At 45.0% G+C, this 13243-nt stretch overlaps 1 protein-coding gene across 1 annotated transcript in view; it reads right to left on the reverse strand.

The window, feature by feature from the left end:
• tmem116 (transmembrane protein 116) overlaps positions 1-3699 on the reverse strand; it is a 10932-nt gene extending 7233 nt beyond the window's left edge. The window contains exons 1-4 of the mRNA XM_054622212.1: positions 3619-3699; positions 2757-2803; positions 2414-2477; positions 1183-1314 (exon numbers count right to left, since the gene is read on the reverse strand). Of these exons, the coding sequence (XP_054478187.1) occupies positions 1183-1314; positions 2414-2477; positions 2757-2803; positions 3619-3699 (324 nt within the window). The remainder of the gene's footprint in view (positions 1-1182; positions 1315-2413; positions 2478-2756; positions 2804-3618) is intronic.
• Positions 3700-13243: the final 9544 nt, after the last annotated feature.

The raw sequence follows: 13243 nt of genomic DNA on the forward strand, positions 1-13243 counted from the left end.
GTTCCTTGTAGTGTCGGTATCAGACACTGATTAGAAACCAGTATTTGATGAGTTGGGAGTAAACTGTCAAATAACAGGCCTTTCAAGGTTTTACAAAGCCTCAGAGCTGGTCTCAGGTCTTAAAGACACCCTCATGTGGTCTCGTGGGATCCTGGTTTCACCCAGTTGGTCTGGGTTCAACTCCCAGAAAGGGAACCAGCACATCTGTGATGAGGAGTTATGTTCAAATGTATTATGATCAAGTTCTCTGGTGTTTCAGCTACACCCATCAACCAATCAGCGAGCAGGTGGGAGGGACCAGATCCAAATGGAGAGAACCGTCTGCAGCTGGTGTGTTTGTTTGTTTCCAGTCTGAAGCTGAATGTGATTAATGTGCTGCTGTTTGTTTGGAGGAACATGAGTGAGAAGATGAAACACGAGATAGTTCTCTTCAGGTCTGGGATTTACTTCTCTGACTAAAACACTTTGAACTTTCTATTTCAGCAGCTTTTCTCAGGAGGAAGTTGAGAGTTTCCAGTTCTAAAGGGTCTCTGTGGTGGAGGAGGATAGATGGCCAGCTTCATAGAATGCTTCCTTATTGTGGTTGATTTTTAAGGGAACATATTTATTTGTTTTGAGGAAAAGGAGTCCCATAATATCTTTCAACACTAGTGAAAAATCACAAAGTTTCCCCCCCAAAAACTGAGAAACTCTGCAGCCACCGTGTTGCCTTCACTGACCTGCTGCCTGTGAAAGAGCCCGAACACACGGCTGCAAATGTTCCTATTTCTTTATTAAATATTAAATATTTGTGACTAAATATTTCGTTAAACATTTTATAGCAGTGAGAAAAACTCAAAACATAAACTCTCAGTGAAATCATCAGTATGGTTCTAAAACATTGAGTTCATGAAGGACCCTCACATCCTCTGTCCTTAGACCCTCACATCCTCTGTCCTTACACCCTCACATCCTCTGTCCTTAGACCCTCACATCCTCTGTCCTTAGACCCTCACATCCTCTGTCCTTAGACCCTCACCTCCTCTGTCCTTAGACCCTCACCTCCTCTGTCCTTAGACCCTCACATCCTCTGTCCTTACACCCTCACATCCTCTGTCCTTAGACCCTCACATCCTCTGTCCTTACACCCTCACATCCTCTGTCCTTAGACCCTCACATCCTCTGTCCTTAGTGCAGTTGTACCTGCTCCACGGTGTGCAGGTGGTAACAGAATGTGTTCAGGCTGCTGCAGCGTTCAGAGAACAGAGCGGCTCCGGTCGTCCAGCAGACAGCGAGCAGCAGGTCGGACACACTGAGCAGGAGGAGAGGCTGCAGCTGTGAACACAGAGATGTTACTCAGTGTTCTATATGTAACAGAGATGTTACTCAGTGTTCTATATGTAACAGAGAGATGTTACTCAGTGTTCTATATGTAACACAGAGATGTTACTCAGTGTTCTATATGTAACACAGAGATGTTACTCAGTGTTCTATATGTAACAGAGAGATGTTACTCAGTGTTCTATATGTAACACAGAGATGTTACTCAGTGTTCTATATGTAACAGGGAGATGTTACTCAGTGTTCTATATGTAACACAGAGATGTTACTCAGTGTTCTATATGTAACACAGAGATGTTACTCAGTGTTCTATATGTAACACAGAGATGTTACTCAGTGTTCTATATGTAACAGAGAGATGTTACTCAGTGTTCTATATGTAACAGGGAGATGTTACTCAGTGTTCTATATGTAACAGAGAGATGTTACTCAGTGTTCTATATGTAACAGAGAGATGTTACTCAGTGTTCTATATGTAACAGAGAGATGTTACTCAGTGTTCTATATGTAACACAGAGATGTTACTCAGTGTTCTATATGTAACAGAGAGATGTTACTCAGTGTTCTATATGTAACAGGGAGATGTTACTCAGTGTTCTATATGTAACACAGAGATGTTACTCAGTGTTCTATATGTAACAGAGAGATGTTACTCAGTGTTCTATATGTAACAGAGAGATGTTACTCAGTGTTCTATATGTAACAGAGAGATGTTACTCAGTGTTCTATATGTAACAGAGAGATGTTACTCAGTGTTCTATATGTTCTAAGGACAATAACGTTAATTTAACAGGTTCAATCCAGATTGTTTTAAACCTTTAAACGTCCCAGCTAAGCTTCCATCAGTTGTTGTTTTTTATTATTTTCTAATAAATGTGTGGTCTAACTTAAAATGTCAATCAGATTTTACATTTTTGTGAGATGAAACAGTTTGAGGGAGTTCCTGTGGAAGCAGGTTTGATTCTGTGCACAGATCTGCTCCACAGTCACAAACCAGATGCAGCTCTACAAACGTTCAAAGTCATGTGGACTTTTATTTGGTCCAATCGGAGAGCAGAAACATGTCAAACAAAGAATGAAACAGGAAGCTGACCTCCGGCGTGCGACCCAGTCTCTGTGAGGTCACACAGACGATGATGGAACCAGAACCCAGAACACTGTGAACAGAACCATCAGTCAACTCTTTATGCTCCTCACTGGAAAACATCCTATAATAATCCAAGAAGCAGCCTCTAACCAGATGAATTCATGCTGACTGAACCTTTTCTCTCTTCTTTTGTCTGAGTGCTGTGACCTTTGACCTCTCTCCTATTAGTCAGTTTAGATGAAGCAGAACATGAAGCTTGATGTTCTGAAGAGAATCAAATACTTTGAATAACATCAGAACTTCAGCTCAGCCATCAGGAGGATGAACCGTTGGTGATGAACTCACTGACCTGAGAACAGCCATGACGAGCTGGATCCACCTGACGGCTTCATACACCTGCAGACAGGTAACAGACCCCAGATCAGTTCAACATGTTAGAGCAACGTAACAGGAAGTGAGAAGAAATGAGATTTAAAGAGTAAATAAAAGAGAGAACGTTATGAAGATGAAACTATCAGGAAGTAAAGACAGAGAAGCGTATAAGTTCAGAGAATCTACAAAGATAAACAACACAAACAGGAAGTGACGAAAGCAGCACTTCATGAATGAATATTAAGAACAACAGTGTTGGATCTTATAATCACTTATCACCGACCTGCAGAACATTGTTTAATAGAAAGGAACCGAAGCTAATGAAGGAATCAACCTAAAGAAAACAAAGAGCTTCCTGTTATCTCCTCAAACATCCAGGAGGAACCAGGGACTAGTTTCTCTGGTGGAAGCAGACGTTCAGATTCACATCAGCTGCAGGTGTTTGAGAGTGAAAGTGTTGAATAGAGAAGGGTCATGAGGTGAAACTGATTCTGCTGGTTCTGGTTCAGCAGATTTAACGGATCACATGTAAACTCTAACGGAGAACGAGCACGAGGACTCCTGAACTTATCACCTCATTTCTGTTAACGATGCGTTCATGGTCCTCAGGAGGTTCCTCAGTGTCTCACAGTACTTTGACTACAGTCCTGTGTTTCTATTCATTTCACAGCTGATTAACTGGTGACATCACTGATTTAAAGACAAACATATGATGAATATATGAAGTTTATTTTAGTGCTGAGTACTACTACTACTACTAGTTGAATACTCCTGTAGTTTAGCAGCATGTTTAACAAACAGGTTCTTCTCTCAGTGGAGTTAATCAGAGTTAAACTGACCTGAGACCAGTCCTCTGCTCCGGTGGTGTTCCTCTCACTGCTGTTGGCTGAAACCTCCTGAAGCCTCTCTGGACTCCACATGATGAGAAGAGAAGAATCTAGAAAGAATGAAGAAGTCTGGACCGGAGAACAACCAGCAGCAGCTTTTATCAGGAGGCTGCATCCATTCACTCTGACTCCGCCCACTGAGACCACGAGACCATGCCCCCCAGGAGGCTGGAAACCAGAACAGAGTAAGACCAGAACAGAGTAAGAGTCAGACCAGAACAGAGTCAGACCAGAACAGAGTCAGACCAGAACAGCGTCAGACCAGAACAGCCAGAACAGAGTCAGACCAGAACAGAGTCAGACCAGAACAGCGTCAGACCAGAACAGCCAGAACAGAGTCAGACCAGAATCAGACCAGAGTCAGTCTCTCCTCTCGGCTGTCATTTGTGGCTCATTTCAGGAGCTCTAATCCACCACAGTCCCGGGGTTCATCCCAAGTCTCTTATTTGTCGTCTCCTCGCTCCTCGCTTGAACCGGATGTCGTTCTGTGCCGCCATATTGCCGGCCGTCCCAAAGCTCTTATTTCAGCACGAGGAGCAAGGAGAGAGGAGCGAGGAGCGAGGAGAGAGGAGAGAGGAGAGAGGAGGAGAGGGAGGGAGGAGAGGGAGAGAGGAAAGAGGAGAGAGGAGGGAGGAGCGAGGAGGGAGGAGAGAGGAGAGAGGAAAGAGGAGAGAGGAGGGAGGAGGGAGGAGGGAGGAGGAGGAGGGAGGAGGGAGGAGGAGGAGGAGGGAGAGGAGGAGGGAGGAGCGAGGAGGAGGAGGGAGGAGAGAGGAGAGAGGAAAGAGGAGGGAGGAGGAGGAGCGAGGAGGGGAGGAGAGAGAGGAAAGAGGAGGGGAGGGAGGAGGGAGGAGGGAGGGAGCGAGGAGAGAGGAGGGAGGAGCGAGGAGCGAGGAGGGAGGAGGGACGAGAGGGGAAGAGGAGAGAGGAGAGAGGAGGGAGGGAGGAGGGAGAGAGGGAGGGAGGAGGGAGGAGGGAGGGAGGGAGAGAGGAGAGAGGGAGGGAGGAGGGAGGAGGGAGGAGGGAGGAGGGAGGAGGAGCGAGGGAGGGAGGGAGGGAGGAGAGGGAGGGAGGAGAGAGGAGGGAGGGGGAGGGAGGGAGGAGGAGGAGGAGGGAGGAGGGAGGAGGAGAGAGGGAGAGGAGGGAGGGGGAGGAGAGAGGGAGGGAGGAGAGAGGAGGGGAGGAGGGAGGGGGAGGAGGGAGGGAGGGAGAGAGGAGGGAGGAGAGAGGAAAGAGGAGGGAGGAGGGAGGAGCGAGGAGGGAGGAGGGAGGAGCGAGGAGGGAGGAGAGGGGAGAGAGGAAAGAGGAGCGAGGAGCGAGGAGGGAGGGAGGAGAGGAGAGAGGAAAGGGAGCGAGGAGCGAGGAGCGAGGAGGGAGGAGGGAGGAGGGAGGAGCGAGGAGCGAGGAGAGAGGAGGGAGGAGGGAGAGGGGAGGGAGAGGGAGGGAGGGAGGGAGGGAGGGAGGGAGGGAGGAGAGGAGGGAGGAGGGAGGGAGGGAGGGAGGAGGAGGGAGGAGGGAGGGAGGAGGGAGGAGAGGGAGAGAGGGAGAGAGGAGGAGGGGAGGGAGGAGCGAGGAGGAGGAGGAGGAGGAGGGAGAGGAGGGAGGAGAGGAGGGAGGAGGGAGGGAGGAGGGAGGGAGAGAGGAGAGAGGAGGGAGGAGGGAGGAGGGAGGAGAGGAGGGAGGGAGGAGGAGGAGGGAGGAGGGAGGGGAGAGAGGAGGGAGGAGGAGGGAGGAGGAGGAGAGAGAGAGGAGGGAGGAGGAGGAGGGAGGAGAGGAGAGAGGAGGAGGGAGGGAGGAGGAGGAGGAGGAGGAGGGAGAGGAGGGAGGAGGGAGGAGAGAGGGAGGGGAGGGAGGTGCGAGGAGGAGAGGAGGAGGAGGGAGGAGGAGGAGGGAGGAGGGAGGAGGAGGAGAGAGGGAGAGGAGGGGAGGGAGGAGGAGCGGGGAGAGAGGAGGGAGGAGGGAGGGAGGGAGGGGGAGGAGGAGGAGGAGAGAGAGGAGGGAGGGAGGAGAGGAGGAGGGAGGGAGGGAGGAGGAGGAGGGAGGAGGGAGGGAGGAGAGGAGGAGGGAGGAGGGAGGAGGGAGGAGGAGGAGAGGAGGAGGGAGGAGAGGAGAGGAGAGGAGGGAGGAGGGAGGAGAGGAGGGAGGAGGGGAGGGAGGAGGGGGGAGGAGGAGAGGAGGGAGGAGAGAGGAGGAGGGAGGAGGAGAGAGGAGGAGGAGCGAGGGAGGGAGGAGGGAGGAGGAGAGAGGAGGGAGGAGGGAGGAGGGAGGAGGGAGGAGGAGGAGAGGGGGAGGGAGGGAGGAGGGAGGAGGAGAGGGAGGGGAGGAGGGAGGAGGGAGGAGGGGAGGGAGGGGGAGAGGAGGGAGGGGAGGGAGGGAGGGAGGAGGAGGAGGGAGGAGGGAGGAGGGAGGGGAGGAGGGAGGGAGGGAGAGGAGGGAGGAGGGAGGAGAGAGGAGGGGGAGGAGGGAGGAAAGAGGAGAGAGGAGGGAGGAGCGAGGAGGGAGGAGGGAGGAGGAGGAGGGAGGAGGAGGAGGAGGAGGGAATAGGAGGGAGGAGGGAGGAGGGAGGAGAGAGAGGGAGGAGGAGGAGGGAGGAGATAGGAGAGAGGAGAGAGGAGGGAGGAGTATCGAGGAGGGAGGAGGGAGGAGGGAGGAGCGAAATAGGAGAGAGGAGGGGAGGAGGAGGAACAGGAGGGAGGGAGGGAGGGAGGAAGGAGGGAGGAGGAGCGAGGAGCGAGGAGCGAGGAGCGAGGAGAGAGGAGCGAGGAGCGAGGAGGGAGGAGCGAGGAGCGAGGAGCGAGGAGCGAGGAGCGAGGAGGGAGGAGCGAGGAGCGAGGAGCAAAACGCATTCCACCGGTAGAAATCAGTCCTAATGAGCAGAACACAGTATCAATACACAGAACACAGTATAAATACATAGAACACAGTATCAATACACAGAACACAGTATTAATACACAGAACACAGTATAAATACACAGAACACAGTATAAATACACAGAACACAGTATCAATACACAGAACACAGTATCAATACACAGAACACAGTATTAATACACAGAACACAGTATAAATACACAGAACACAGAATAAATACACAGAACACAGTATAAATACACAGAACACAGTATAAATACACAGAACACAGTATAAATACACAGAACACAGTATAAATACACAGAACACAGAATAAATACACAGAACACAGTATAAATACACAGAACACAGTATAAATACATAGAACACAGTATAAATACACAGAACACAGTATGAATACACAGAACACAGTATAAATACACAGAACACAGTATAAATACACAGTATAAATACACAGAACACAGTATAAATACACAGAACACAGTATAAATACACAGAACACAGTATGAATACACAGTGCAGTTTGTTAAACAGGTAACAGGCTGCAGAGTAGAAATACATTTCTACTGGCAATGATGATTACTGTGTTTCTTTATTAATATTAGTACAGTGATGATTACTGTGTGTCATTATTAATATTAGTACAGTGATGATTACTGTGTCATTATTAATATTAGTACAGTGATGATTACTGTGTGTCATTATTAATATTAGTACAGTGATGATTACTGTGTTATTATTAATATTAGTACAGTGATGATTACTGTGTGTCTTTATTAATATTAGTACAGTGATGATTACTGTGTTTCATTATTAATATTAGTACAGTGATGATTACTGTGTTTCATTATTAATATTAGTACAGTGATGATTACTGTGTTTCATTATTAATATTAGTACAGTGATGATTACTGTGTTTCATTATTAATATTAGTACAGTGATGATTACTGTGTTTCATTATTAATATTAGTACAGTGATGATTACTGTGTTTCATTATTAATATTAGTACAGTGATGATTACTGTGTTTCATTATTAATATTAGTACAGTGATGATTACTGTGTCATTATTAATATTAGTACAGTGATGATTACTTTGTGTTATTATTAATATTAGTACAGTGATGATTACTTTGTGTTATTATTAATATTAGTACAGTGATGATTACTTTGTGTTATTATTAATATTAGTACAGTGATGATTACTTTGTGTTATTATTAATATTAGTACAGTGATGATTACTTTGTGTTATTATTAATATTAGTACAGTGATGATTACTGTGTGTTATTATTAATATTAGTACAGTGATGATTACTGTGTGTCATTATTAATATTAGTACAGTGATGGTTACTGTGTTTCATTATTAATATTAGTACAGTGATGATTACTGTGTTTCATTATTAATATTAGTACAGTGATGATTACTTTGTGTTATTATTAATATTAGTACAGTGATGATTACTTTGTGTTATTATTAATATTACTACAGTGATGATTACTGTGTGTTATTATTAATATTAGTACAGTGATGATTACTGTGTGTTATTATTAATATTAGTACAGTGATGATTACTGTGTTTCATTATTAATATTAGTACAGTGATGATTACTGTGTGTTATTATTAATATTAGTACAGTGATGATTACTGTGTTTCATTATTAATATTAGTACAGTGATGATTACTGTGTGTTATTATTAATATTAGTACAGTGATGATTACTGTGTTTCATTATTAATATTAGTACAGTGATGATTACTGTGTGTTATTATTAATATTAGTACAGTGATGATTACTGTGTGTCATTATTAATATTAGTACAGTGATGGTTACTGTGTTTCATTATTAATATTAGTACAGTGATGATTACTGTGTTTCATTATTAATATTAGTACAGTGATGATTACTTTGTGTTATTATTAATATTAGTACAGTGATGATTACTTTGTGTTATTATTAATATTACTACAGTGATGATTACTGTGTGTTATTATTAATATTAGTACAGTGATGATTACTGTGTTTCATTATTAATATTAGTACAGTGATGGTTACTGTGTTTCATTATTAATATTAGTACAGTGATGATTACTTTGTGTCATTATTAATATTAGTACAGTGATGATTACTGTGTTTCATTATTAATATTAGTACAGTGATGATTACTGTGTTTCATTATTAATATTAGTACAGTGTTGATTACTTTGTGTCATTATTAATATTAGTACAGTGATGATTACTGTGTTTCATTATTAATATTAGTACAGTGATGATTACTGTGTGTTATTATTAATATTAGTACAGTGATGATTACTGTGTTTCATTATTAATATTAGTACAGTGATGATTACTGTGTTTCATTATTAATATTAGTACAGTGATGATTACTGTGTTTCATTATTAATATTAGTACAGTGATGATTACTGTGTGTCATTATTAATATTAGTACAGTGATGATTACTGTGTCATTATTAATATTAGTACAGTGATCATGTGTGCAGACATAAAATCAAAAGTCTCTCCAGCTGTTGGAGCAGACTGACAGCTGATCATATTGATCATATTGATCATATTGATCATGTGATCAGCTGATCACATGATCAATATGATCAGCTGATGACGACACCACTGATCATGTGATCAGCTGATCCGTCGTCATCAGAATCAGACGTCGCTTCACGTGACGCTTCAGAGGAAAGGACGTCTCATGTCTCTTAAAACACGTGTCCTCTCTCCTCTCTCCTCGCATGGTTTCCTTGGTCTCTCCCTGGTGGGCGGGACTAAGACGCAAGTGAAGGAATCGAGGAGGCCATTTAAGAGACTTGGGATGAACCCCAGGGCCGTTTCTCAATACCAAGTATGGTCAAGTATGGACTTGCAAACTTGCAAGTTCATACTTGGATAGTTCGACTCGGGAGTTTGTACTCCCGAGGACGGGAGGACGCAGTATGTCATTACGTCATTACGTCATTTTGCAATTGGAACAGCAGCGAACTTGATGACGTCACCAACGTCACCACGTCACCAACTCAGCTCGTCGGTCCCGCCTACTCCGGTTATCTTCAGTCATATATATTGACAATAAAACGAAATATGATATAAAACACAACCCTGCCTTTTTTCGTTTTCATTTAGAAAATATTAAAATATTAATATGTATATGTATATATATATATATATATATATATATGTATATGTTTTGTGTTACATCTGCAACCACAACCACAGAGACACCGGAGCCAGCGGCACATCTGGAGAGGCCTAGCCGAGATCAGGCTGCTGTCAGCGGGCTACATGAGCACCACCGCCCGGTCTCCTCTCTGGTCCTCTCATATCTCTATATCTATATATATATATATATATATATATATATATATATATATATATATATATATATATATCTCCTCTCTGGTCCTCTCATATCTCCGACAAACGTCGGCGCTTTTTTCAAACAGGCTCTATCTTGATAAATTGACCGCATATTTTAAGTCTTAACAACTACATTCTCGCTTAAAAAAATGTTAAAACTAAATTCCGTTACACAACAACAGCAGTATTTAGACAATGATAACTGACAGTTGTGAGCCGTCTCCGCTACTGTCGGCTCTTGTTTGCTGGTGAAATGCATTCTGGGATACTTGGCTGTCCAAAGTCCACACAAGTCTCCTCCGATGCATCCTCGGTATAATGGGCGGAGCGAGGACACATCCGGGTATCTGGACCGTACTTGGCTGAATGCGAACTTGTGTATTGGAACAGTACTTGGGCCGCGCTAGATGACGTTTCACACGTCCAGGAGGACACAAGTACAGAGAAGTTCACATATTGAGAAACGGCCCAGGTCTCCTGTGAGTCCTGATGAGTCCTGGTGTTCCCTTTAGCACCACCTTCAGGTCAGAAGGGTCACCTCTGAATCCATTAAAACCTGACAAGGTCATGAATATGTGTACTTTTACCAAAGTAATGTACTAAAGTACTTATTTGAGTATTTCTATCTCTGCTACTTCATACTTGTGCTCGTCTACATCTCAGAGGTAAACATGTACTTTATACTGTAGTATATTTATCATACAGTAGTATTAATGCAGTAAAAAGAACAGGTAAATGTACAGTAGGAGTACAGTAGAAGTATAGTACATCAGACAGTACTGTAGTACATTTGATTTTCCACCACTGTGTGTAGAACTCTGGGGTTTATTTCTGCCTGTGTGCTGGCGCCACCTGCTGGTAGGAGGGGGACATTACATGAAGAATTATTAAGTAGTATAAATAGAAATACTCTAGTAAAGTACATAGTAGAAAGCAGTTCTGGATACCATGCTGTGTGAGGTGCTGCTGGCGCCCCCTACAGGTCGCTGCAGGGAGGACAGAGGAATAGGAGCCTCGTCTGATTGGCTCGTGGGATCACATGTTTAAAGATACCCCAAGGGATGAACTCATCATCATCATCATCACACGTTAACGTTAACATCGGACCACCATCACCGTCTGTCTGATGGACCACAGGACAGACCACCGTCACCGTCTGTCTGATGGACCACAGGACAGACCACCGTCACCGTCTGATGGACCACAGGACAGACCACCGTCACCGTCTGATGGACCACAGGACAGACCACCGTCACCGTCTGATGGACCACAGGACAGACCACCGTCACCGTCTGATGGACCACAGGACAGACCACCGTCACCGTCTGATGGACCACAGGACAGACCCCCGTCACCGTCTGATGGACCACAGGACAGACCACCGTCACCGTCTGATGGACCACAGGACAGACCACCGTCACCGTCTGATGGACCACAGGACAGACCACCGTCACCGTCTGATGGACCACAGGACAGACCACCGTCACCGTCTGATGGACCACAGGACAGACCACCGTCACCGTCTGATGGACCACAGGACAGACCCCCGTCACCGTCTGATGGACCACAGGACAGACCACCATCACCGTCTGTCTGATGGACCACAGGACAGACCATGTAATGGCAAATTTAGGTTTTAGTTATACTGTGGGAATAAAGATATTATATTCACAGGCCAGGTGTAGGGAGGTGTTTACCCTCCTTTTCCCAGGCGCCAGTAGCCTTGATCACCCCACTTGTTTTGTCCCTTATATTCAGAGTGTGAAGCCTTTCTCACCAGTGCATTGCTTTGCGGGCTTGCCAGTGCATACTTTGTTGTGTTCTGTGTGATCCTGTAAACATCTGCCTCTTTCTTATAAGAAATAAAATACTACAAAGACACTCTTTGTCATCTGATCGTATTTCAACGCTCACTTCAGACTGAAGTAAGCGTCCAGGAGGAAATCTCCTGCCTCTACCTTGACATTGAGAGGACCGATCCACCGACGACTCTGGGCCATCTCTACTGTGATCCAAAGGACCTGATTGATCCACGAATCCACAAAAACCTGGTGAGACGTTGAAATTCTGATCTATGATTTATTGCGATATAATCAGTAATAGAGTGGGTTTTCAAGGGTTGTGATTATTCACCTATGTTTTGGTGATATCTGGGTCATTGTGAATTTTAGTTAATTTAACCTTCCTGAATTGTTTTGGCTTTTGTGACATCTCACGTCCCTCATATCCTTTCAATGAGGATAGGTCAAAAAGGAGAACTGGTAAAGAGAGACGGACGTTCAGGTTAATTCAAATCTGAGTGCGGTCGTTCTTGACCTAAGAAACATTTGTGTAAAGGTGACCATTGTTCACACACAGTGTTTAAAGGAGAAGTGACAAAAAGAAAAAAGAAAAAAAAGAATAATAAAAAAAAGCATTATCTTGGTTGAGCTATAGTAACCGAGGCCTCACGGGGACGCCTGTGTTGTAAAAGTCAAAAGTGTGTACACACATCCGAATTATGGGTTCGGGTGAGAGCAAGATGCAGGTTTCTCCTCCTGCAGGGGGATGTATTGATGTCATGGGGTCCAAATATGGAACAGGGAGCATAGATTGTGTTGGTGTATGGATACAACAATATGGGTTTCCTCCAGGAGGATCATTTAGCATAGCTCAAATAGGGAAATTAGAAACAAAATTGGAGGAAGAGCAGAAAAGAGTATGGGGATCAAAGAGAATCAAAGTTAAGGATTTGGAAGAGATAGAGAAACACAGGAGGTGTTTGAAAATGTGGAAGGATGAAGCAGAGTGTAGGGAAAGAAATGAGTTCCCTAAAGTACCAGATACATCACCTTATTCTTCTCTGTTTAAGGAACTGTCTAAGCTGTGTGAAGTGGACCCTGATCTGGACACCCATCCTCCCCCTCCACTGACAGCACAAACAGCCACAGACGAGGAGGAAGAAGAAGAAAAACCACAAGCCTCAACCTCAGCCCCCACAGCCCCTAAAGCAGGACCCTCCAGCTCCTCCGTCCTAGGAGGAGGCTCAACCTCCTCTAAGGGAGCGGGTGAAGCCAGCGGAGGGCCCACAGCTGCAGCAACTCGATCAAAGACCAAGAAGAAGAAAGCTAAGCCAGCACCTGAAGCCTCCGCTTCTGACGGGACTGAAGAGGATGAGGAACCAGTGTTGCAGGCACCTATGGTACAGGTAGCTGGTGCAAAAGGCCCTTCCCTTGTCCATAGACCATGGACAGGAATAGACATTGATCAGGCCCGTATAGAGCTTCCTCCTCTGTCTGCAGGAGGGAGCAAACTGTCCGAACAACTGTTTGTGTTCTGCACTGAATGGCTGCCAA

The sequence above is a fragment of the Anoplopoma fimbria genome, chromosome 20 (assembly GCF_027596085.1).
Source record: "Anoplopoma fimbria isolate UVic2021 breed Golden Eagle Sablefish chromosome 20, Afim_UVic_2022, whole genome shotgun sequence".
Classification (NCBI taxonomy): Eukaryota; Metazoa; Chordata; class Actinopteri; order Perciformes; family Anoplopomatidae; genus Anoplopoma; species Anoplopoma fimbria.